Here is a 25,686-nt window from a genome sequence, read left to right as displayed (position 1 = left end):
CGCCGACCTTAACGTCATGACGTCACAGCCGCCAGACGTTTCTGCCCCCTTTTTTGCCCTTAGCACTTTATCTTAAAAATATGGCTCAGAGATACTCTCTGTTTAAAGAAGTTTATTTGATTTTGTGTATATTTCTTTGTTATACTTTGTTATTGATCTATAATATAAAACACACACAAACACACACACACAAACACAAATCACACACAAATCAGTGGACAAGTTTTATATACATTGTTTTTATGGACTAATTTGGAAATCTTCCTTTGTATTTTAAGTGCTTTTCACATTCGTATGTTGTAACCTTTAATTAAGGGAAATTTGTAGTTCTCCACCTTCCTAAACTCACTGGCCATTTTATCACCATTGCCAAACTTTTTCAGTGCTTCACTGCCATTATTGGCTTACAAATGCATAATAGTCACTGATTAAACAACAACAATAATGAGTGTAAATAAATCTGTTTGTTTCAAATACATATATTCCATATGTTGTTATATTGTTGCCTTATGGTTTATAAACTATTTTCAAAAAGCATTAATTACATTTTCAAAAGCATCATTTTGTGCACACAAGTGAGTGAATATTTTTTGTAGATCCCTCGATTAAGCAGAAATAGGCTACTAGTGTAAACTATATTATAAAAAAAATAAGTGAGAGCTAAAGCAGAAGGGTAAACTAATCTGGATTTTTAACAGATGTACAACTGTCAAGTTTGCATTAAGGTCAGTGTTACAGTGAGATTCTTGAAGTAAAGCAACAACAATGTCTGTGTGTGTTTCTGTGTGTGCATGTGCTTGTTTTTGTGTGCTTGTGTCTGTGTGTGCGTGTGTTTGTGTGTGTGAATTTGTGTGTGTGTGTTTGTGTCTGTTTGCTTGTGTTTGTGTGTGTTTGTGTGTGCGTGTGTTTGTGTGCATGCGTGTGTTTGTGTGTAGCTGTGTTTGTCTGTGTGTGTTTGTGTGTGTGTGTTTGTGTGTATGCGTGTGTTTGTGTGTATGTGTGTGTTTGTCTGTGTGTGTTTGTATGTGTGCATGGGTTTGTGTGTGGGTTTGTGTGTGCGTGTGTTTGTGTGTATGCGTGTGTTTGTGTGTGGGTGTGTTTGTATGTGTGCGTGTGTTTGTGTGTGAGTTTGTTTGTGTGTATGCATGTGTTTGTGTGTGGGTGTGTTTGTATGTGTGCATGTGTTTGTGTGCATGTGTTTGTGTGTGGGTTTGTGTGCGTGTGTGTTTGTTTGTTTGTGTGTGCTTGTGTTTGTGTGTGTTTGTGTGGGCATGTGTCTGTGTGTGCGTGTGTGTTTGTGCATGCGTGTTTGTGTGCATGTGTTTGTGTGTGTGCATGTGTGTGTGCATGTGTTTGTGTGTGCATGTGTTTGTGTGTGCGTGCATGTGTACAGTATGTGCATGTGTGTGTGTGTGTTTGTGTGTGTTTGTGCATGCGTGTTTGTGTGCATGTGTTTTTGTGTGTATGTATTTGTGTGTGGGTGTGTTTGTGTGCATGTGTTTGTGTGTGTTTGTGCATGTGTTTGTATGTGCATGTGTTTGTGTGTGTGTTTGTGTGTGTGTTTGTGCATGGTTGTGTTTGTGTGTGTGTGTTTGTGTGTGGGTGCGCGCCCAAGCATGCACGTGTGTCAAACTGTTACTCAATTTTAGCAATGCTGTCGTCTTCATAAATTAGTTTTTAAGCAGCCAAATGTCAATATTTGTGTAAATGTTCATTTCCTGTCATTTGGCGCCTGTGACTTCAGGTCATCTGGAGACTGACGTGAGTGTGACTCACTTCCTCTATAATGTGAGTATAGAGTGGAGTGTGTATGTGGGTCAAGACGGGACAATTTCTGTGTCGGTTATCAGTGTGCAAGTGCAGGAAGAATACAATATAGATGGCAGCTGACCTTATTGTATAAATAAAAATGAGATCAATAAACAGCAATGAAGTTTGCATTTAGGTTTATGTGTTTATAGGTATATGTGTTTATAGGTGTATGTGTTTAGAGGTATATGTGTTTATAGGTATGTGTGTTTATATGTGTATTTGTTTATATGTGTATGTGTTTATATGTGTATGTGTTTATAGGTACATGTGTTAATTGGTATGTGTTTATGTGTATGTGTTTATATGTGTATGTGTTTATAGGTACATGTGTTTATAGGTATGTGTTTATGTGTATGTGTTTGTGTATGTGTTTATATGTGTATGTGTCTATAGGTGTATGTGTTTATATGTGCATGTGTTTATGTGTGTGTGTGTTTATGTGTGTGTTTATATGTATATGTGTATATATGTGTGTGTGTATATGTGTATGTGTTTATAGGTACATGTGTTTATAGGTGTGTGTGTGTTTATAAGTGTATGTGTTTATATGTGTATGTGTTTATATGTGTGTGTGTTTATATGTGTATGTGTTTATGTGTATGTGTTTATATGTGTGTGTGTTTATATGTGTATGTGTTTATGTGTATGTGTTTATATGTGTGTGTGTTTATATGTGTATGTGTTTATGTGTATGTGTTTATAGGTGTGTGTGTGTTTATAAGTGTATGTGTTTATATGTGTATGTGTTTATATGTGTGTGTGTTTATATGTGTATGTGTTTATGTGTATGTGTTTATATGTGTGTGTGTTTATAGGTGTATGTGTTTATAGGTAAATGTGTTTTAACACTTGTTTGCATGGCAAATCTAGATAAACACAGGCAACATTATCCTCAGTCGTTGATCTTACAAGCAGATTAAACAGCAAACACATCAGATCCACTGCGTTTTAATGCTCCAATGCTTCTATGTTTCATGCAAATTTTTAACTGATACGTTTAAAATCACCCAAAGACTTCATCAAACTTCAAAAACAGCAGCTAGGACAGTTACAAAAGGCGAAAGCTCGCGGTGCTTCAGGATTTCCCCGACACAACCCGCGGAGTTTACAGAGCGGAAATGGTGTATCGACTGCTACACCGCCGTTTCCTCCTGTTTCCAGCGGTTAGGGGTTTTCTCAAACACCACGAACATAACCCGTTGTCATTTTGGCAGCGTGTTCACTTCAAGCTTTCACAAACACGATTTTAAACCCGTTGCCGAATGACGCGCCTCCGTTATCATGGCACCTGCGAGCGCGTAAAGGATAAAGCGGGAATTTCCACCGCAGGTCACCGGGGCGTGCGCGTGCTGGGGTAGAAATGATATGCAAATGAGCTCCCGCTTTATATAGGAAGAAAAAGCCCTTCGCGGAGGGGTAGGCGGTAGGCTTAGTGCACGCCTTTTATATTATTATCAAGTGCACTTATGATTCAGCATCCTGACACTGCTGCTACAGGAATGACTCACCGGAGACCTTATAGGAGGAAAAAATCAAACGAAGAGGTGAGATAAATGACGTTAAAGTAGAGTTCTTTAAGTAGCTCAGTGTGCATTAGGATGTGTATCTTTATTATGGGCTTTGTACTCTTTAGTGTTAAGGTGTTGTGTGATATGTTCTGGCTCATATAGGATATTACACTCAACAGGACTTAAATGTTATTTTCTATTCTACTTTTGTTGAAATAATCCTTTATCATTTTAGGATCACTTTACACTGTGATTACAGATTTGTCATATGTTTTACTTTTATGATGATTATATCATGAATAAAGCAGACATGGTTGTGATCTCTGATGTTTTCAAGGTAAAACATTGAATATAAAATAAATAAGTAGTAAAATAAATAGAAGGGCAAGTTAAGGACAATGGGGTTTGACATTTAATTGAACACATGAAGTGTGTTCATAGAATGAATGAAATTATTTTTTATAGTGCAGAATGTAGCAGCATTGAGGCTTTTTATACACAACATATTATTATATATGTTATATTATTTGAGTCAGTTACTTTCTTTATTAAGCCTAGATAATTATGCCTTCATTAAATAGCTAAAGACATAAAAAAAATTTTTTTCAGGTTTTCATATACAATCATGTTCATTGTAGGTCTTCTCGTTTAAGTCGTTTAAAGGATGCCAACATTGGTCTTTTGATAATCCTTTGGTAATATAATTATTTTTTTATTTTTGAAAGTGAGTGTTTAAGGTTAACTCTTTTCTCATAGCCTGCACTTGTTACTTACGGTTGACCTTAGACACTGATACATGGATAAATTCTATTTTAGACTTTTTAATCCCTAGAGACATGTTTCTCATTGCAGCAGTTACTTATTTGTTGACCTTAGACATTTAAATATACAGGAAGTGTAACTTAAATCATGCAGTTACAGATGAGGAACAAGGAAATAAAGAGAAATTCCCAAACCCAGAGAAAAACAATAGATAATATCTCAACACAAAATGACAGAAAAGAAACAAAATTAATGAAAAAGGTTTATTTATTTATAAGTACACTTTTTTGTTTTAGGACAAAAAATGTGCTGTAAATTTCTATGGACTGAGGTTTTGGCTTTGAGAACTGAATTCCAAGGGTGTTCGATTTGCATTCAGCCCACGGAGTTCAGTTCTTAAGCTTGGATGCTCCAAACAACACAGATGGATAAAAACTGCTGCAGAAGACCCACCTGTATTGACGCTGTTGATTCAAGTGTTTTTGTGTTATTCATGTTTTTGGCATGTAAAATTAACAAATATATTCATTAAATTATGAATATGCATGTTAATAAGGGTTAATATGCATTTCAAGCTTGTAAAATCTAAATGTTGTATATATACATATGTAAGCCTGTCATTTAATATTCATTAAGCCTATATGTCTGTTGTTGGTAGGACAATTTATTTCCTCACCTGGTAGCACTTATGTCATATATAAAACATACAATAACAACTCTACAATATAGCAAATGTCAATTAAAATCCGTTTACATAAATTAAAATAGAAAAATATAAATGAATAGGCCACAAATGGTGTTTATTGGAGTGTGATGTTAAGGAAATGATTAATTGACAGCAGTGATGACTTATTTTTTTAGAAGCAGGATTTAATAATCAGATGTGAACACTTATAGATAAACATTTCATCTTTTGCAATAAAAAGAATGCTTAACAAAGACAAAAATATAAGCTGCACATACTGTTTAAATCGGCAGATTTGACTAATTAAAAAAACATGTTTTATTATTTATGATTAAAATAATATAATTATAAATTGTATGTACATGTATATGTTATGTTTCTATTATGGTTGTTAGTAACTATATCATTAGAAAACCTTTAAGGCAAGTTAAATAAAGTAAATGTAAATATAAAGTAAATGAAACCTTTATTGAGATGTAATAGTGCATGAATATATGAATATATGGCTAAATAGTATTTAGGGAGTATTGGTAAACAAGTAATATATGGTTTAGTAAGAAATTTAGTAGCTTCTAAAAATCTGAAAATTACCTAAATATCTCAACCTAAAGTCTATTGTCTCGTCTTATCTAACCGATTAATGAACTTTGTCACACACACACACACACACACACACACACACACACACACACACACACACACACACACACACACACACACACACACACACACAGGCACACACACATTTTTTTTATATTTTAAACTCTATATAATAATATATTTATATTAATGGTATTAAAGTATATTCAATAGTTTTTATTGTAAAATAAATTTGCATAAGAAATGATCTCACACCATAATGTGCCTATTTGTGTTACATTGTGTTACACAGAGAAATGTTCTGAAGCATATAGGCTGGTTATTTAATTTTTTTAATATAGTATTTCTTTACATAGTATAGATAAGGCATATAAGAAATAAGTATAAATGTTTTATGTCCAGGTGTGAGTATGTACAGGTGTGAGTATGCACTTAGCTATTTTTATTAGGTTTTTAAACTCACTGAACATTTGATTAATTAAACCTACCACATCTGTTGTCCTTCTCCGTAGCCCTCCTTGCAACAAAAAACAGGGTATGGCCATAGGAAGCCCTCTGTCTAGATATAATACGGTTAGTGGACCAGTGTCAACAATGTGTGCATACACAGATGGGTAAACCATATTCTAGCCCTCCACACACCCCCAGGCATCTGCTATTGACTTCACCGATGCCATCATTAACCATAATTATATAAATGACTTGCAAAAAAAAAAAAAGAAATATGAGATCTGACTAATCTGTGCTAGACCCACGGGTTGTATTTTATGCATGAATGAAGCTCTCCTTCATAGTTAGATGCTGCCTTTATATACTTTAGAAAAAGGAAATCATGCTAATCATAAATTTAAAGCATAAAGCACTAACGGATTTCAATGAAAAATTGAGAATTCCAGATTTAATCCAAGTGTTTTTGCCTCTGAGATTTATATAGAGAATCTCCAACCCTCTCTTAACATTCAGTTTCCTTTTCCAATAAGTAATTCCACTACCTCACCTACCCAAGCTAGTGCCTCTCAATTCAGTGAAGCAACAGCATTTCTCTAAGGTTCTCTCTCCTCAACCTATCAGAGAGTAAACCTGGCAATTTTTCAGAGGAACCTCATTTGCACCAATTATATTTGTGATAACATACTTTCAGTCATGACCAGAACTCTCCCATCATGTGAAGGGAGCATCCCATTCATGTCAAGGTGCCACATCACAGAATATTAGCACCTCCCCATTTCACCTTAAGTCACTTAGTGGAGACCTCTTAAGATATATACCTCACAATGATAATTTAATTTATTGGGTTGTGAACAGACGTTTGACTGTGTTATACAGAGTCTCACTGATACAAGTAGATATCTGTCCATCACACATACTAATTCAGGCTCTTTCTCTGAAAGTTAAGTGACAGCCCACATGCCCAAAACCAGTCTCCACCTCAAGGGAAAGAGTTAGGAGAAAGAGATTTTCATGTTTTTTGTTTTTTTGATTAACATGACAAACTGAATTTTTCTTAATAAAGTGAGAAAAAAGAAAGCCAAGTGGTGGAGGAATATAAGTGTATAGTTTGTGTCAGGTGGTGTGATCATTTGCTGCATTTCAATTTTAGAGCTGCCTGATGGGTGGGAAGTCATCAATAATAATAAACAGGGAAAGATAAACAAAATAAGTAAAAAATACTTTACTAATTAAAATTAAAGACAAGAAAAAAAAAAAGATTTAATTATATGAAATAAGGTGCTCTTAGTTGTCAGACATCCCCTGATATGATGCCCCCCCCCCCCCACACACACACACACACACCTTGTATATTATGTAGACAAGATTGTGTGTAAATTTACATATCCTCACACAAGAATATCATTCAGACTCGACAGGCAACTAAAACCTCCCTCCAATAAAACTGACATGGACATTCCAGTATATATATTCAATTGAAGACAGTCGGAGTATTGAAAAAGACACATGAAATAATTATTTAAAAAACTGAAATGACCAGTGATTCAATTACAGAAATATGAAATATAAGCACTGCATAAGATAAAAGGTATAAATGTTATCACTAGTAACATTGGATTTAGCAAAGATTAAATGCTGTATATGCAAATTACACTGCAGATTTACACTGAAACATCATCTAAGAACATGTCACATTACTTATGCTGCATAAAATGCATTGTCTAGTCTATCTACTGAAATGTACATACATAGTCTTTGCACAAATCTATGCATACCCACAGTTTAAAAATGAGGCCATTGTTTGTCTTGTCGTTTGCATGTGCCCTGATTGTATCAACCTTCTTTCAGTTTCATTAATGATTAATCTGTGTTTAAGTGCTGATGTGTTGCTGTTTGATTGCAAAGTCTCCTACAGTGTGTAGTGTGTGTATCTCAGCCTTAGTTCCTAGCTTCATAGTTTTTGTGTTCTGTGTTTCATGTTTCTTTATATAGATTACTCATTTTTGATGTGTCTCTGCTCTGATAAGGACACTGCTCCTCCTCTCTGCTCTTTTGAAGATGTTGCTTCACCCCTTCTCCACTGAGGGCATTGTTCTGCCTCCTTGCTCTGCTGAGAATGTAAATCTGCCTCTCTGCTCCACTGAGGAATGTGATCTGCCTCCTGGCTTCACAGACGTTGTGGTTTCGCCATCTTTTGGCTTTCACCACTGTTGTGGTCTCTCGCCACCTGTCTTGACTCATATTGTCTGCCTCCTGGCCTTGACTATATGCCATTCAGTCAATGATTAGTTTGTCACTTTAAGCCTTGATATGTGACTGATTGTTGTTGTGAATATTGTGAAGTTGATTTTCTTCACTCTTATTGGGTAAATCTTCATTGTGTAGTTCACATATGCAAGGTTATAGTATGTGTTGGAAATTTTTACTGTAGAAATGTTTGTAAGGCCTTGTCCTTTTATGCTCATGACTGGTAGTTATTGTGACTAGAAATTGTTTTTTAATAATTAATAATTTTTTATTTATTTTAATATACATACAACAAACAGGGAAGGAAGTGCTAGTTGAAGTGTTTCATGAATAAGTAGGTCTTCAAGCGTAGTTTGAAAATAGCCAGTGACTCAGCTGTTCTCTAGGGGAAGTTCGTTCCACCACCTTGATGCCAGAACAGAAAAGAGTCATGTAGTAATACTTACCTCTTACTCTGAGAGATGGTGGAACCAGTCGAGCAGTGCTGGTAACTCTGAGGGTTTGAGGTGCAGTGTGAGGAGTGATGTGGGCTTTAAGGTAAGAGGGAGCTGGTCCATTTTTGGCTTTGTAGGCAAGCATAAGTGTTTTGAATCTGATGCGTGCAGCTACCAGAAGCCAGTGGAGGGAACGCAGCAGTGTGGTGGTATGCGAGAACTTAGGCAGGTTGAAATCAAGCCATGCAGCTGCATTTTGGATCATTTGCAGAACCCAGTAGCAGTACTAAAAGAAAGATAAAACTTTAAAAGAACATTTTAAAGAAACTAAGGACACGAACCACTAGCCCTAAACCGAATAACAAGCCCTGTTCTTTACAATTGATCTCGTGACACATCATTCTTTTGGGAATGCGGGACAGTTTAGGTGATGATCTGTTCAGACTTATAATAGATTTAGTCAATGATGAAAACACAATGTAAACAGCCTAAGAAAAATTAAATCGATTTGAGCTCCACCTACAGTGTGAACGCAGCTTCAGACCTATTCCGATAGAAAAAGCATGTAAACAGTGACGACGCAGGTACTGAACTAAGAACAGTCTGTCTCGTTCTTGCTCACTTCAAAGCCCCCCACCCCTTCACTTCCCGCCCTCCCTTTCCACCATAAAGCCTCTCCCACCGGATTCGCCACTAAAACAAGTCATATTGGCGTCTGCTGATGAGTGGATGCATCAGTATGGTTCACCGCAGCGCAGTTTGGACGAGCCCCATGGACGAGAGAGATTGGAGCGGCTGCACCATGTGCACGAAAGAAAGGGAATAAGCATCGCTTCTCACAGTGTGTGTCTGAGCAGGAGTAATGAGCGCGATTAGAAGATGAAATGCTTCTCCCGGTACCTGCCTTATCTCTTCCGACCTCCGAGCAGCATCCTTTCTTCCAGCTGCCACACTGAAGGTAACATCTCAAGAGCTATACAATGTGTACAGCTGGTTAGCTGTGTGTTCCGTGTTTGTGTGTGTATGTGTGTGTGTGTGTGTGTGTGTGTGAGAGAGAGAGAGAGAGAGAGAGAGAGAGAGAAAGAGATGTACCGAATTATTCTGAAAAACATCACACGTTGCAGGCAGTTAGCGGTGTTTTTGTGCGTGTGTAGCCTGTAGCCCAAGTATAAGGTGTATATGATGCACACATACATACATACAACGAGTCACACTCTAATATGGCAAATAAACACACAGGTAGGTAAACAAACGACGAATGGAATTAGTTAGAGCATAAAATAGAGGTAAACAAACGTACAGACACACAGACCTAAAAACCTAAACGTGTAAAATCTGAAATCCAAGTTAAAAGCAGCAATCAACAAAGGCTAGATTATAATAAAGAAGAAATAAAAGCTAAAGCTATTAGGTAAAGGTTTACTACAGCTGTCTGATATAAAGTAGGCAGATATGTAAAGGAAAATGGACAAAAAATGATAATCAATATGCAATAAATTTAGATATGGCAAGAAGCAAATAGAGAGAAGTTACAAAAGGAAATGAAGTTGGAGGCAGTTGGGCAAACATTGAACTTTTTTTTTTTCTATTAATATCTTAAACATTGCATTTGGCCACTTGTGTTACATAATTATCAAAGGAACACCGATCACCCATAAGCTGCCATATGCAATGTTGCTTTAAATAAAATTTCTTCTTGTCTTTATTTTTGCATAGGGGTACAGTTTTGCAGTGAACTATTGATTGCAGATTAAAGATAATGAAAAGATAATATTTAGTGATGAATAGATATAGTTAAGTGATAGAAAGTATGTACAAATGTATTTTAAAATCATTGGGACACCGACTCTCCAAGACCTCTGAAGGTGTACTGTGGTATTTGGCACTAAGAAGATAGCAGGGGATCTGCTAAGTTTCGTAAATTTAGAATCCCTAATAGTACATGGATAAAACTTCTTTGTCTAGCACATGCACCAAATGCTCAATCAGATTAAGGTCTGGGAAATTTGGATACAGAGTCAACATCTTAAACTCTTTGTCAGACTTTGTCAGTATAATGTGTAGAAGTAACATCCACTTGAATGCCAGAACCCAAGCTTTCTCTGCCAAATATTGCCCAGAGCATCACACAGCCTCTGCCTTGCCTTTCTCTCTGGCTTGCCTTTCTCTAATAGTGCATCCTGGTGGCATCTCTTCCTCAGGTAAGTGATGCAAATGCACCCAGCTATCCAGGAGATTTAAAAGAAAACATGATTCATCAGACCAGGCCATGTTCTTCCATTGCTCCATGGCCCAGTTCTTATGCTCCCATACTTAGCATTGGCACTCTGACTGTTCTGCAGCTATGCAGCTTGATTTGCAGAAAGCTGTGTCACAATATGTGTTCTTACACCTTTCTATCATAGCCAGCATAAACCTTTTCTGCAATTTGTTTCACACTAGCTCTTCTGTGGAATCAGATCAGATGTGCTAGCCTTAGATCTTCATGTGCATCATCTGTTTTGCCAGCCCATTGGCCCTGTTATTAGTTCACTGGTTGTCCTTCCTTGAAACACTTTTGGTAGGTACTAACCACTGCATACCAGGAACACCACACAAACCTGTCATTTTAGAGATGTTCTGACCACGTGGTCTATTCATCACAAATTGAGTCTAGTCAAAGTCAATCTGATCCCTGCACTTTTAGATTAGATATATTTTCAACTTTATTCATTTATTCATTCATTATATATAAAGACATATTCAACTTTATTGTCATTACACATGTACAAGTACAAGGCAACGAAATGCAGTCTTACATCTGACCAGAAGTGCAACAGTATTTACAGTATGATTATAGTATTTACAGGATGAAAAGGATAATATACAGATATGCTATGTATATATAGGTATGGATATAGAAGATATACAGGTTGGGTGCTATAGATATGAAATATATGATGTTATGTTATATATTATATATTAGATTGACAAATATACAGGTGCTATTGACATAATATACAGGGGTGGGTGTTCATCGGGAGGCAGAGTTTAGTAAGGTGACAGCCCTAAGGACAAAGCTGTTCCTTGGTCTGCTGGTTTTTGTCCGGAGGCTCCTGAAGCCTCTACCGGAGGGAAGGGGGACAAACAATCTATGGGCAGGGTGAGAGGAGTCTTTAAGAATGCTGCAAGCTCAACGCAGACAGCGTTTCCTTTGGACGTCCTCAACAACTGTAAGTAAAGTTCCTGTGATGTGCTGGGCGGTTTTCACCAGACTGTGACACAGAATATTGGAATGGGCTCAGCACACAGCCCTGTGGTACACCTGTGTTAAGGATAATGGTTGCAGAGGGGATGAGGCCTGACCTGACATCCTGTGGTCTGTTGGTCAGAAAGTCCATAATCCAGTGACAGAGGGAGGTGTTGATGCCTAGATCCCCAAGTTTGGTCGTTAACTTGGATGGGATGACGTTATTAAAGTCCACAAACAGCATTTGTGCATATGTGTTATTATTGTCCAGATGAGTGATGTCCTATTGCTGCGGTAGGCAAATTGATGTGGGTCCAATGAGGGTGGAAGGCAGTTCTTTAGGTGTGCCAGGACCAGTCTCTCAAAGCACTTCATGATGATGGGTGTGAGTGCTACTGGGTGGTAGTCATTCAGGCACATCTGATTGGAGTGTTTTGGAACTGGGACAATGGAGGTGGATTTGAAGCACGTTGGCACGTTCACTAGGGCGATGGACAGGTTGAAGATGTCCGTAAAAACCCCTGCAAGCTGTCCTATGTTGCCCATTTTCTTGCTTCCAACAGATCATCTTCAAGATCTGACTGTTCACTTGCTGCCTAATATCATAAGGGTTGTTTTGTGGTGTGAATTATGATAAAAAAAAAAAAAAAAAACAGAATGGGTGGATTATTGTGGTATTTGATAAACAATGCAGTCTTTGAAAACAATTCCACTAGAATTCTTTTTGGTTCAGAGTGCTAGCTAAGATGTACCCGTTTACCAACTTGCATTCAACTTAAGCCTATCAGCAATGTTAGCTAGTGGACCAGATCAGAAAAGGAAACAAATTGAGATTATAATAAGTGTTAAGACTGTTACTGTAGCTTTAAATCTTTAAGCTAGTTCTCATAGGCACTTACACCTGGGTGTTTCACATAGATATCTATACACTAGATGTCGCATTGGGGTCCTAAAAATGCGTCAAAACCGCCGCCATCTTTGTACGGTGCTCCTTTACCTCAAATGCATGGACGAAGCCAGACTTCTGTGCTGCATTTGGTTGTTCAAACGAAAGAAATCTAAAAACCAGACATTTCACAAGTGAGAATGTGTTTTATGATATTGAATGGTAGGAAATTATATTTCTTGTTCCGTTGGTTTGTTTTAGTCCTTGGTTAGCGACTGCAGCTAATCCATGCTAGTTACTCATTAGTTTTTGACAGTTAGGAAAACAGACAATGTTTGTAGATTCCGAAGCTCTTAATAAGGACATTAAAAATTGACCCATGCTTTTTTGCTTAAAGGTGAAGACTCAACTTTATGTATGTTCTGTAAGATTCCCTTATCTGTCAAACATATTTTATTAGATTGTCCTGGACTTAACACAAGGAGAATGCTCTTTTATCAAGTTACTTCACTTAAGGACATATTTAATGACATTATGCCTGAAAAGGGTTTGGATTTTTTTTATCATATGTTAATTAAAATAAAAAATTGTATAATATGACTTGCTGTTTATATTTGTTTTGTTTTTATTGCATTTATATGATATTTGTGTTTTTGTAATTGAATTTTGCCATGAAAATAGCTTTTGATTGCTGACATGGTATTAAATAAAATAATCTGAATCTGAATCTGTTTGTAGATTGCCAAGTGATAAACAGAGACAAGTTGCAGTTGCAGCACTAAACACTTTTTTTTAATGGTTAATTCAGCTGACAGTCCTGGAAAGATGTCACCAGTTAGGTTGGCAGTTCAGCCTCAAAGTCAAACTTTGTGTTTTGTTTTTCTTTTGGTTTATGTGACTTTAGTACATACTTATTTAATGTGGCAAAAGTATTGCGGGAAAAGAATAAATAAAAGATTGAACAGTCTTTGGCATCTCAACTATCTAACTTTCACATTATGTTCCTCTCAAATTTGTGATTTGCTTCCACCTGCAAATTGCTTTGTGTATCATATTTAATAAACCAATACAATTTAAATGTATAAATGAACATGTATAGTCACACCATTGTAGCAGTGTTGCATGCAGTAAGCTATAAGGTAAGTAGTGATTGTTCATTTGAAGTTTACTCAAGTGGAAGAATGTAACTAATAAACTTACACCTACTAGCACTATGTATTATATTGTGAAAAAGTAGATTATCTTAATATCAAAACCTTAAATTTTCTCTGGACTTAATGATAAATACATGTCTGACCTTTGGAACGAACCAAAAAAAACTAGAAATCGCATTCATGACGATTTATGGTGATTTTATTTCTTTGCCTACATTGACGCTAATGCATTAAGAGGAGGGGGTCCCCCGTACCAAGATGGCGGCTCAGTTGACGCATTCGCTCCAATGTACTGCCCTATACAAGGCGACATCTAGTGTATATATCTATGGGTGTTTCATATTTGTATGCTGCCAGGCTAATTCACATTTACATTACACCAAAAGCAGGAATTTTTTTTCCAGATTTGTAATAATTAATTGTTCAAATGATCAAATTTGTTGGGTTTGTTACATCCATACAGGAGACAAATGTATGACAAATTTGTATTCTTTATCTTTTCACAGATTTGAAATGGTTTACAATTCATTAAAATGTAGATTTGTATCATATAATAATAGAATTGAAATTACCTTTCAAATGTTTCTGCATTAGCCATGCTTTTTATTGAACTTTTGATTACATAATTAATAGTTTCTCATAAGAAACACATCAGTGAATAAATTTAAAGCCATTCAATCCGAGGGACTGGTTGAGTAGTCTTATAACTGTAATAGCTGGTAACAGTGGTAGATGCTCTTGGTTTATAGTGATTCTGTTATTAAATAATAATTGTATAACTATAACAAAATCACAGATCTGCTGGATATATATCATAAATCTTGAGGGGTTACCAGACTCCACTTTGAAAACCATGGATGTAATCAGCATATACATTAAACTAAATGTACTAGATAAAAAGCATAGGTCAGCCAATACTAATCCAGTTTACATGTTTTTGTTTGCTGCTGTACCTTTGTTTTGATGCCAGCCTCCTGTCTGGAAGCTGTATGCTTTATTTGATAAGAGCGGGTGGCCTGGTTTTCCACATGCCTAGAAAGAGTTTTGCAAGAAAATAAGAGATAATAAAGACAAACAGCGTGGGGATGGTGGATTTGTATTTGTGAATTATGTGAGCTAGAGAGAGATTGCTGGATTCTGAGTCACTGTTGTAACAGTATTCATTTGGTTGTTGTAAGAAACCTTTTGTTTCTATAATTCTGGCAAAACTACTGAAGAAATGAAAACTAGCACAGTGTAGAAGTAGTTGACGTTATCTGTCCACCCTTGTGTCCATCCAAAATTTTCATTACCACAATTTCTCAAGAAATTGATTGTTTGTAGGATTTACATGGAATATTAATTAATTATTAGCAATTTTAATATCTAACTGCTTAGATTTTGGAATTGATCCAAACAAGATAAAGGTCAAATTTTGTTGCTTCCTTCCAGTTTAAAGTATATTTTAAGGCTATTTCTGGAATACAAATTAGTAAAAAGCACTAGATTATGGTGGTCTGTTATCTCTTTGGTTAATAGCTTCATATAGTACCCACAGATTCTACCTTCAAAACCCATGCAGTTGTTGGGTGCAGTTGGTTTACAGTGGCAAGAAGAGCCTGCTCACCCTGACCCACTGACTACACAAACCTTTAAAAGACTTCCAAATAGAGGGGGCTTGGTTGGCTCTAACGTGACCCCCCATGCCTCGTTTCCTTATCAACCATCATTCTGCATTATCATTATCAAACATTTTCTACAACTTCAATACTATAAACTCTTAGCAAGTGAAAATACACTATATGGCCCAAAGTGTGAGGTCAACTGGCCATTTTTGCATTTTTGAACAAACAATTCTCAATTTAGTTCCCCTTTGTTGTTTTAATATCCTTTATTCCTCTGAGAAGGCTTTTTTCAAAATTTGATTTTGGAGTGTGGCTGTAAAGATTTGTGCTCATGATGCTGGTGCTGATGTTACCTGATGTTGTGAGCAGGTGCTGATGTTAGCTGAGGAGGCATGGGGTGCATTTCAGTTAATCCTAACAGTGATATATGGGGTATTTGTCATGCTTGGAACATGTTTGTTCAATTGAATGCGAATTGTAATGCAAATTGTAAATGTTTTGAGAAATTATTAATTATTATTACCAAATAATATAATTACCAAACAATATTATTACCAAATATTAATTTTCACAAAGTCTGCTGACTCCATTTTTGTGATGACAATTTGCATATAAGATTAACTTAATATCATTGGGCAATTCATTGGGCCTCCAAAAAAAACAAAAACAATCATTTGTAAATATTTCACACTTGTTATATGCATTTGTCCAGCTGGGGACAATATCTTCTCTTCTCTTCTTCTTCTACCAACAATCTTTACACACACACATGTTGTGTTTTCATATTCAAATCATATTTGTTTCCTCTCTCTTATTTATATATTTAGTTGCATCAGTCAGCTTTGGCCTGGAGATATGTTGAGTAATGTTTGACATTTATCAGCCAGTGGTTATCCAAAATAATATTTAATAATTTCTGCTTATTTTACTCAAAACATGGCAAAATTTCATAAGGTTTATCGTTCAGAAATTAAGCATAATAAAAAAACATAAGGAGGTAAACGAAGTTTTATTCACATGAAATTATGCCATGTTTTTGAGAGAGAGAGAGAGAGAGTGTGTGTGTGCGAGTGTGTGTGTGTGTGTGTGTAGCCTGTTGTTGGTTGATCAGATGACATCAGGTGGGCAAAATACATATTACAAGTGTAAAATAGATATTACACACAGAATGGTGATAATTGTAGAATTTTTGATTTATAAGCATTCAAGTCAATTTGGCCTGGAAAAAACAGGTTTTATTATTTCCTGACATTAAAAATGGTCAAAATGGTTTCAAAACAATCTCCTGCCCTTGAAATATACCAGCCTGTAATTGTGCATTAACTTTTGTGCCTCTATAGTGAAAATAATTCAAAATGTCTTTTTTTTTACTAAAATTGTACTGTATATAAATAAGGTTTATTATATCAAATATATATATATTTTGTTCCAAAATATATGTTAATATGTTGGAAACAAGTTAGACTAAAAAGGTGAAAAAAAAGGCTATCACATATACTTCATTTTTTATAAGCAGTCAAAACAGACAAGGTCAAGTTGACTCAGCGCTCCTAATTTGTATAGGAGGACAATAGGAGGGTTAAATGAAATTTAAGCCCATGTATATATATACAGTGAGGAAAATAAGTATTTGAACACCCTGCTATTTTGCAAGTTCTCCCACTTAGAAATCATGGAGGGGTCTGAAATTGTCATCGTAGGTGCATGTCCACTGTGAGAGACATAATCTAAAAAAAAAATCCAGAAATCACAATGTATGATTTTTTAACCATTTATTTGTATGATACAGCTGCAAATAAGTATTTGAACACCTGAGAAAATCAATGTTAATATTTGGTACAGTAGCCTTTGTTTGCAATTACAGAGGTCAAACGTTTCCTGTAGTTTTTCCCCAGGTTTGCACACGTTGCAGGAGGGATTTTGGCCCACTCCTCCACACAGATCTTCTCTAGATCAGACAGATATCTGGCCTGTCGCTGAGAAACACGAAGTTTGAGCTCCCTCCAAAGATTCTCTATTAGGTTTAGGTCTGGAGACTGGCTAGGCCATGCCAGAACCTTGATATGCTTCTTACAGAGCCACTCTTTGGTTATCCTGGCTGTGTGCTTCGGGTCATTGTCATGTTGGAAGACCCAGCCTCGACCCATCTCCAATGCTCTAACTGAGGGAAGGAGGTTGTTCAACAAAATCTCGCAATACATGGCCCCGGTCATCCTCTCCTTAATACAGTGCAGTCGCCCTGTCCCATGTGCAGAAAAACACCCCCAAAGCATGATGCTACCACCCCCATGCTTCACAGTAGGGATGGTGTTCTTGGGATGGTACTCATCATTCTTCTTCCTCCAAACACGTTTAGTGGAATTACGACCAAAAAGTTCTATTTTGGTCTCATCTGACCACATGACTTTCTCCCATGACTCCTCTGGATCATCCAAATGGTCATTGGCAAAGTTAAGACGGGCCTGGACATGTGCTGGTTTAAGCAGGGGAACCTTCCGTGCCATGCATGATTTCAAACCATGACGTCTTAGTGTATTACCAACAGTAACCTTGGAAACGGTGGTCCCAGCTCTTTTCTGGTCATTGACCAGCTCCTCCCGTGTAGTTCTGGGCTGATTTCTCACCTTTCTTAGGATCATTGAGACCCCACAAGGTGAGATCTTGCATGGAGCCCCAGTCCGAGGGAGAATGACAGTCGTGTTTAGCTTCTTCCATTTTCTAATGATTGCTCCAACAGTGGACCTTTTTTCACCAAGCTGCTTGGCAATTTCCCCGTAGCCCTTTCCAGCCTTGTGGAGGTGTACAATTTTGTCTCTAGTGTCTTTGGACAACTCTTTGGTCTTGACCATGTTAGTAGTCGGATTCTTACTGATTGTATGGGGTGGACAGGTGTCTTTATGCAGCTAACGACCTCAAACAGGAGCATCTACGTAATTTAGGATAATAAATGGAGTGGAGGTGGACATTTTAAAGGCAGACTAACAGGTCTATGAGGGTCAGAATTCTAGCTGATAGACAGGTGTTCAAATACTTATTTGCAGCTGTATCATACAAATAAATAGTTAAAAAATCATACATCGTGATTTCTGGATTTTTTTTTTAGATTATGTCTCTCACAGTGGACATGCACCTACGATGACAATTTCAGACCCCTCCATGATTTCCAAGTGGGAGAACTTGAAAAATAGCAGGGTGTTCAAATACTTATTTTCCTCGCTGTATATATATATATATACAGCGGGTAAAATAAGTATTGAACACGTCACCATTTTTCTCAGTACATTTTTTTCTAAAGGTGCTATTGACATGAAATTTTCACCAGATGTTGGTAACAACCTATTCAATACACATGTGCAAAGAAATTAAACCATAGATGTCCGTAAATTAAGTTATGTTCAATAATGTTAAATGACACAGGGAAAAAGTATTGAACACATTAAGAAAGGGAGGTGCAAAAAGGCATGGAAAGCCCAGACAATCAGTAATTAGAAAGCAATCCTGCCCCTTGTCAATACAAATTAATATCAGCTGGTTCTGTCCAAACTGATGGCCTATAAAAAGGTCTCGGTACCAAGGTATCACACAAGAAACATCTCATGATGGGTAAAAGCAAAGAACTCTCTCAAGACCTTCGCAACCTTATTGTTGCAAAACATTCTGATGGCATTGGGTACAGAAGGATTTCAAAACTTCTGAATGTTCAAATGGGCCCCAACAGTGCTCACTGCTACTTCTGTAACCAATGCCATCAGAATGTTTTGCAACAATAAGGTTGCGAAGGTCTTGAGAGAGTTCTTTGTTTCATCATAAACAGGCCACAACCAGGTGCTCCTCGCAAGATTTCTGACCGAGGAGTGAAAAGAATTATCAGAAGTGTTGTCCAAGAGCCAAGGATCACTTGTGGACCGCTTCAGAAAGACCTGGAATCAGCAGGTACAGTTGTTTCAAAGAAAACAATAAGTAATGCACTCAACCGCCATGGCCTGTGTGCACGCTCACCACGCAAGACTCCACTGCTGAAGAAAAGACATGTTGAAGTTTGGAGGAAAAATGGCACTGCACATCACCCCAAAAACACCATACCAACAGCAAAGTTAGGAGGTGGGAACATCATGGTGTGGGGCTGTTTTTCAGCATACGGTACTGGCAAACTTCATATTATTGAAGGAAGGATGAATGGGGAAAATGTACAGAGACATTCTTGATAAAAAATCTGCTGCTATCTACCAGGATGATGACGATGAAATGAGGGTGGTCATTTCAGCAAGACAATGATCCCAAACACACAGCCAAGGAAACTCTCAATTGGTTTCAGAGAAAGAAAATAAAGCCGCTAGAATGGCCCAGCCAATCACCTGACTTGAATCCAATTGAAAATCTATGGAAAGAACTAAAGTTCATAGAAGAGGCCCACGGAACCTTCAAGATTTGAGGACTGTTTGTGTGGAAGAATGGGCCAAAATCACACCTCAGCAATGCATGCAACTCGCTTGGGGAGAATTGGAGGAATTTGGGGGAGGGACCCCTCTGCTGGTGTGTGTCGTTAGTAAACCTTTAGTGACATGACACTTCTAGTCAACTCTACAAAAGCTGCTTTGCCGGTTAACATGTTTATTCCAAGTGTTTCACACCCAGGGAGGGAAGATTTTATTCAGCAAAAATCCACAATCTGAACTCTGCTGAACACCATTGGGATTAATTAAAATGCAGTCTCACCCTACCTCATTGTGTGATCGCATTAATGCTGTTATGCTGAATAGGCAAATGCATACAGCCATGTTACAAAATGTAGAAGAAAATCTGGGAGCATCCAATCGAGAGCATCCTTATATCACCACTGTGTGGTTACTATCCTCAGATTCTCAGTACATTAATATATATTTATTAATTACTATTATTATTATAATTACTAATTATTATTATTACTATATTTATGTTTGAATTTGAATGACAGAATTTATGACAGAATGTTGTCTGGATTCCAAAAAGTTTTTCAATATTGATGCCCTTTCTGAATTTGTCAAGAGCTTGAGTGGTTCTTGGCCAGACCACTAGGGGGCTGGCAAGTGTCTTCTTATTGCCCACTGTTTCTATATGGATGGTGCTACGCTCTAATGTTTCTGCCATTTCACCTGTTCCTTGTTCACCTTGATTATTCTGTCTATAAATACTTGTCTTGTTCTCTCTGTGTTTTGAGTCATTGTCTTTGTCACAGTGATGTGATTGTCATTGTGTTTACCAGGTTAACGTTGCTGTAGTTATGTGTGAATCATTACCATGTTTCGATTATGTTTGGTTGATTTATCAAGTGTACGTTTCGTTCATGTTTTGTTAATAAAATGGTAAACACTGGAACCCTGCATTTGGGTCTGATTCACATCACTGCAAATATCCATGAATTTTACATGAATGCACAATATGTTTTTTTGTACACTACTTCAAAAGAACGTACCTAGTATGATTGTTTCATACATTTATTTCCATTATATTATTATTATTATATTATTATATATTCTCTGACTATTAATCACTTGTCTGATCTGTCTCTATCTGTATGTTAATTTGTGGTACTGTTCAACATGTGTATGTATTTGTGGCTTGTCATACATCATAAAATCTATACAATATATGACACAAAATCAGCATTAATACACTGTCTGGACTTTTGATCGAAATATCATGAGTTCAAATCCCAGCTCTGCTATGTAGACAAGGCTGGGACCTTGATAAAGGCCTTTAACCCTCAACTGCTAAGTTGCATAATTTAGATAAATGTAAGTGGCTCTATATAAATGTGTCTTCCACATGTATGTTATGTTAGATGTCCGCATCACTAAGAACGTCCAGCATAATGTATTTGCCACTTTATACACTCTATACACTATTTACACACCATACTTCACCTGGACATTCTAAGGACACTTTAACTCTGGACTTGCACAGCACAGTGCCACTTTATACACTTTATACACTATTTACACACCATACTGCACCTGGACACTTTAAGGACAATATTTAAAAACCATACACATTTATGTATATGTATATTTATGCATATGTATATACATTATTTCTCCATTTATATTTTCATATTTTTTATATAGTTTTCTTATATAGTTTATACTTTTTTATTATTTATTTTTTTGCTTTTTTATACTTTTTATTCTAATACCAGACACTTGCATAAAGCATTTCATTGCATGTCGTACCCTGTATGTATGTGTATGTGACAAATAAAATTTGATTTGATTTGATTGGATTTGATTTGATAAAGTGTGTTCTGATTATAATGCCAGAGTTACACATTTATTTCATGCATAACACACACAGAGGGCTCATCAGTATAAATCAATGAAGTCTTCTGCCTGCTGTATAGTGTCCAACTAGTCTGACCAGCACATGATAGGAGCAGGACAGGAGAGGACAGGAGAGAGAACTGAATTGCTGAAAGGAATTGGGAGGAATTTTTAGACATTCCCACAATATGTGTTGCATGTGATGTGCTGAAAGTATTTTGTAGTTATTGGTCAGAGGTTGGCTTTGAAAAAGCCCCTGGTAACCCTGAACACAGCCTCAGGGAACGGGGATTCTTGCTTACAAATGATGACATACTGTTGTCTGAGTGCCTGGAGGATAAAGTCTGGTGGTTAATGTGTGATTGAAGAGACAGATTAAAGTGTCTGTCTTAGACAATGAGGCTGACAACTTTCAAACATGAGAAACATAAAAATGGACAAAACAACCTAAATAAGGGGTTGGAGGTCGCAGCACGGTGCCCATCCTCAGCGCCATTTTAGACGCAAGTTTAGACTTAGACCATGAACATCATCCAACTCCACTGACTTGGTAGAATACACTATCCTATCCATCACTACATCCTACAATCATAATATAACAGGGGACTTTTATAGGTTATGCACTTGATGTGTCAGTCATTAGTTGCTCAAGGTAACATGCAAACTCCACTAATTCGAGAAGAAAACTGGCTTGGTTTTTATCCAAGATAAAAAGAAGTAGAACTGTGATTTATGCTAATTATAATGACATTTTAATGCCAGGCAATCAGTAGTTCCAATCCACACATGATATCACTTCTGAACTCTGAATCGTCAGATTCACATCTGTCTTAAACTGTTTAGATGTATAAATCACAGGAGATTTCACATAAATGGAGCCATTTGTAACTACTGTATATCACAAAATATTTTACTTCAGCAGTTTCAGATTTATTAAGTGTCTCTATTAAGCATCAAATGCCTATACAAAATGGAATTCCAGAAGAAATTACATACATGCAGATGCACATTAAAACAGCAGTAATGTGGACGTAGAATGCAACTCAAAATTAAGTGTAAAAATATGGTGCTACTTTACACACAAACACAATATTCAGAGTGTATTTATGAGAAATAGGGTTCAAAGAATCAAAGCATGACACTGTTTTTCAAATGGTTTAAGATATTTTATCTCCAAAGCCAATGGTAACAAATGAAACCTTAAAATTGCTTTATGTCACAAGAAATTGGGAAAAGGTAATGTCTGTATTTAACCTTTAGGGGGTGCTGCAGTGTTTCTTCCTCATTTTTTATACATTTTCTTTAACACTAACACTTGTGCATGTTTCTGGGGTCCAGGTGTTCAGGTGGGGTAGCTGCAGCAGTTGCACGTATACATCAATAAACATCTTGTCTTCTGAGTTGAGTATCCTCTCCTTCACGTCTAGTTTGTCTCTTTAAAGAATCTGAAGTTCTTCCTGTCCTCAGATTATGGTTTGTGATTGAGTCTGTGAATGAAATAGGATATGGCTTTGCTATGTTTCCTGCAAACCTCACTGACCAGTTACTTCCTGTGTGTTGGGCATATTATTAAGAACCTACTGACTGTAATATCATTTCAAGACAACCATCTGAGATCAACCTTTCTGATGATCTCATGATGATCTCAGATGGCATCTTCTTTCAAAGATTGTCACAACTGAAATGCAAGCTGTTGTCAGACAGTTGGCTAGGTGTGAAATCCATACTGGAACTAGACTAGCACAGCTGTAACCACCTGGCTAGTTGCAAAAGTACACAAAGGACAACCTGTTATGAAATGATAGAATTTGCACTGTAAAGCCAGTCATTTTTTTCACACAATTTAAAATTTTGGGGTGGGTTAGTTAGTAACAAGACATTTAATAACCATAAAGAGATATTGCATAAGACTGTATTTGAGGACAGTTGGCCTTAATAAAGGGCACAGAATACTTTGAGTTATGTCATGTATTATATTTTGCCACAGTTAAATAATAATGAAAATAACTAGAACACAAATTTCCTGAAGGAAATGCGAATGGTGCTTGCACGTGGCAAGTTCCCCTCATCGTGCTGAGTGTTTTGATATGTCACATGTCCATGTTGTAAAAAGTTTTTTGATTTTGCATATTTTGGGGCGGGGCTGCGGGACAACCAGAAGGCCAGTTGGTACACCAATTTAAAAGTTTGTTCAGAGTATCACCCTAAAGGAGCTGGCCGAGTTTAGTGTAGATAGTTCAAAAGCTTGCAGAGTTATAAACCTCCAAAATTTATAATGGGAGTCCACTTTGAGACCCGGTACCGGAATTACCAGTACTCGGATTGCTTAGAAAAGTCATAGCACACCTCTCCTCAATGAGCCGGGCGATTTGACACCTCGTTCATGGGTCTAGGACAAAAGCTGCGGGACAAGTTACGTGCCGAAGTTTTGTCCGGAAGAGTATGCAGGATAGTAAGAATGATGCTTTGCAAGCACCAGTAATAATTGAGAATTCTATACTTTAAGTTTTCTTAGTTAAATGTAGGTAAAACATGTACTGTGGTTTTGAAGTATGAAAGATTTCTCATATCTTCCACTGGTTTTATGAAAAGGTCACTCTCTTATATGTAAGTCATGTCTTGTATGCCCTGGATTACTAATTCCTAAAGAACATAGGTTCAAGCTCCCTTAGTTTTGGAAAAGTTGATTTAAAAAATCAGCCTCTTCCTGTACTGATACATATACAGAAAAGATGAGACAGACTAATAGTTTGTTACTTAGATCATTGTTCTTTATGTACAACTTAAGTGACTCTTTACGTAATAAAACAAGCTTGAATGACTCTGCATTTGATTAGTGCACTGCATTGATTTACAGTTCAGCGTGAAAGGTGCAAAAAAGGAGCCTGAATGTAGGTATGCTTGTAGTACCTGGTGGTTCCTTGCACTTGTTTAACACACATTTTTGAAATGTTTTCTTTGCATACACCTTTTCATGTTTACATTCTTGCTTTCAAAGTGCGTGTTCCTCAACCGCATTAGTGGGCCAAGTGTCATCATCAGAGTAGTGAATGAGGCAATGATGCTATGAAGATGTAAAGGTGTTTCTTTACCTTGACAAAGTATTTGGCAAGGTAGGATGCCACTCCACCCTCAATAAATCATGTCCATTTCAGGGTGGGTGTAAGGAGGAGTCGTACGGCTGATGATCCATGTGCAGCGTGATTTTTATTAACAGATTGTACACAGACAGGCAGGGTCAAAACACGGCAAACCAGTGTCGAAGGGCAGGCACACAATCATAAACGAAAAGGCAGACAGAGGGTCAGGGCAGGCAGCAAACAATCGGGGAATCAGAATATCAAAGCAGAGTCAGAACCGGAAAACAGAATCGCAAGAAGTAAACGCTCAGAATGACAGCAAACGCTAGTCGAGACTTCGCACTGGGGGGGAAGTTCAAGTTCAGTCTTTATAGCGTGGGAAATGGGAAACAGCTGGTGGCGTAATTAGCCCGGCGCGGGGCGTTGTGGGAATAGTAGTCCGGAAGTGCCTAATATTCCGGCGATGCTTCTCGGTGTTGCCGGCTGGGAGGCGGGGCAGGTGCGTCGACCGTGACAGTGGGAGACCTGGCTGGCAGAAATGAAAAATGCCAAACAATTAAATTCAGAGTCACATTTAAAATCTTTGACTTTACTTGTATCATCATTCTCCAGCTCTTGAACAGTGCCAATGTAGTCTTCTACTGTGCATGTCAGTGCATGGTGTTCCAAATTGCCTAGCTCTCTTCTAGTTATGTGACAATATTAGCAGAAATAGTGAGATGTTCGGAAGTTTTCTATGAATTCACTGATTTTATGCCAAACTAAATCATCACCTGCAGTCCACAAATCACACAAGTATATAAATTAAGAGGTGTTCTCTTACTCCCAGAAGTACAACAATCGTCAAACACAGGAAGATTTTTTTTAGCAAAGCTGATAATGTATCTTTTATGGGAATATATTTAGAATATTGTTCCTTTTTGTTTGCATCAATCCTTA

At 37.1% G+C, this 25,686-nt stretch overlaps 1 protein-coding gene across 2 annotated transcripts in view; it reads left to right on the top strand.

The window, feature by feature from the left end:
- The first annotated feature begins 8,798 nt into the window (after positions 1-8,798).
- Positions 8,799-25,686, top strand: part of ppp2r2bb (protein phosphatase 2, regulatory subunit B, beta b) — a 54,960-nt gene continuing 38,072 nt past the window's right edge. The window contains exon 1 of one of the 2 annotated variants that reach the window (XM_060891250.1): positions 8,799-9,456. In XM_060891250.1, the coding sequence (XP_060747233.1) occupies positions 9,378-9,456 (79 nt within the window). In that variant the 5' untranslated portion in view covers positions 8,799-9,377. The remainder of the gene's footprint in view (positions 9,457-25,686) is intronic. The other variant, XM_060891252.1, reaches the window with a different exon arrangement.

The sequence above is a fragment of the Tachysurus vachellii genome, chromosome 17, assembly GCF_030014155.1.
Source record: "Tachysurus vachellii isolate PV-2020 chromosome 17, HZAU_Pvac_v1, whole genome shotgun sequence".
NCBI lineage: Eukaryota > Metazoa > Chordata > Actinopteri > Siluriformes > Bagridae > Tachysurus > Tachysurus vachellii.
This window is presented reverse-complemented; position numbering and strand designations above follow the sequence as displayed.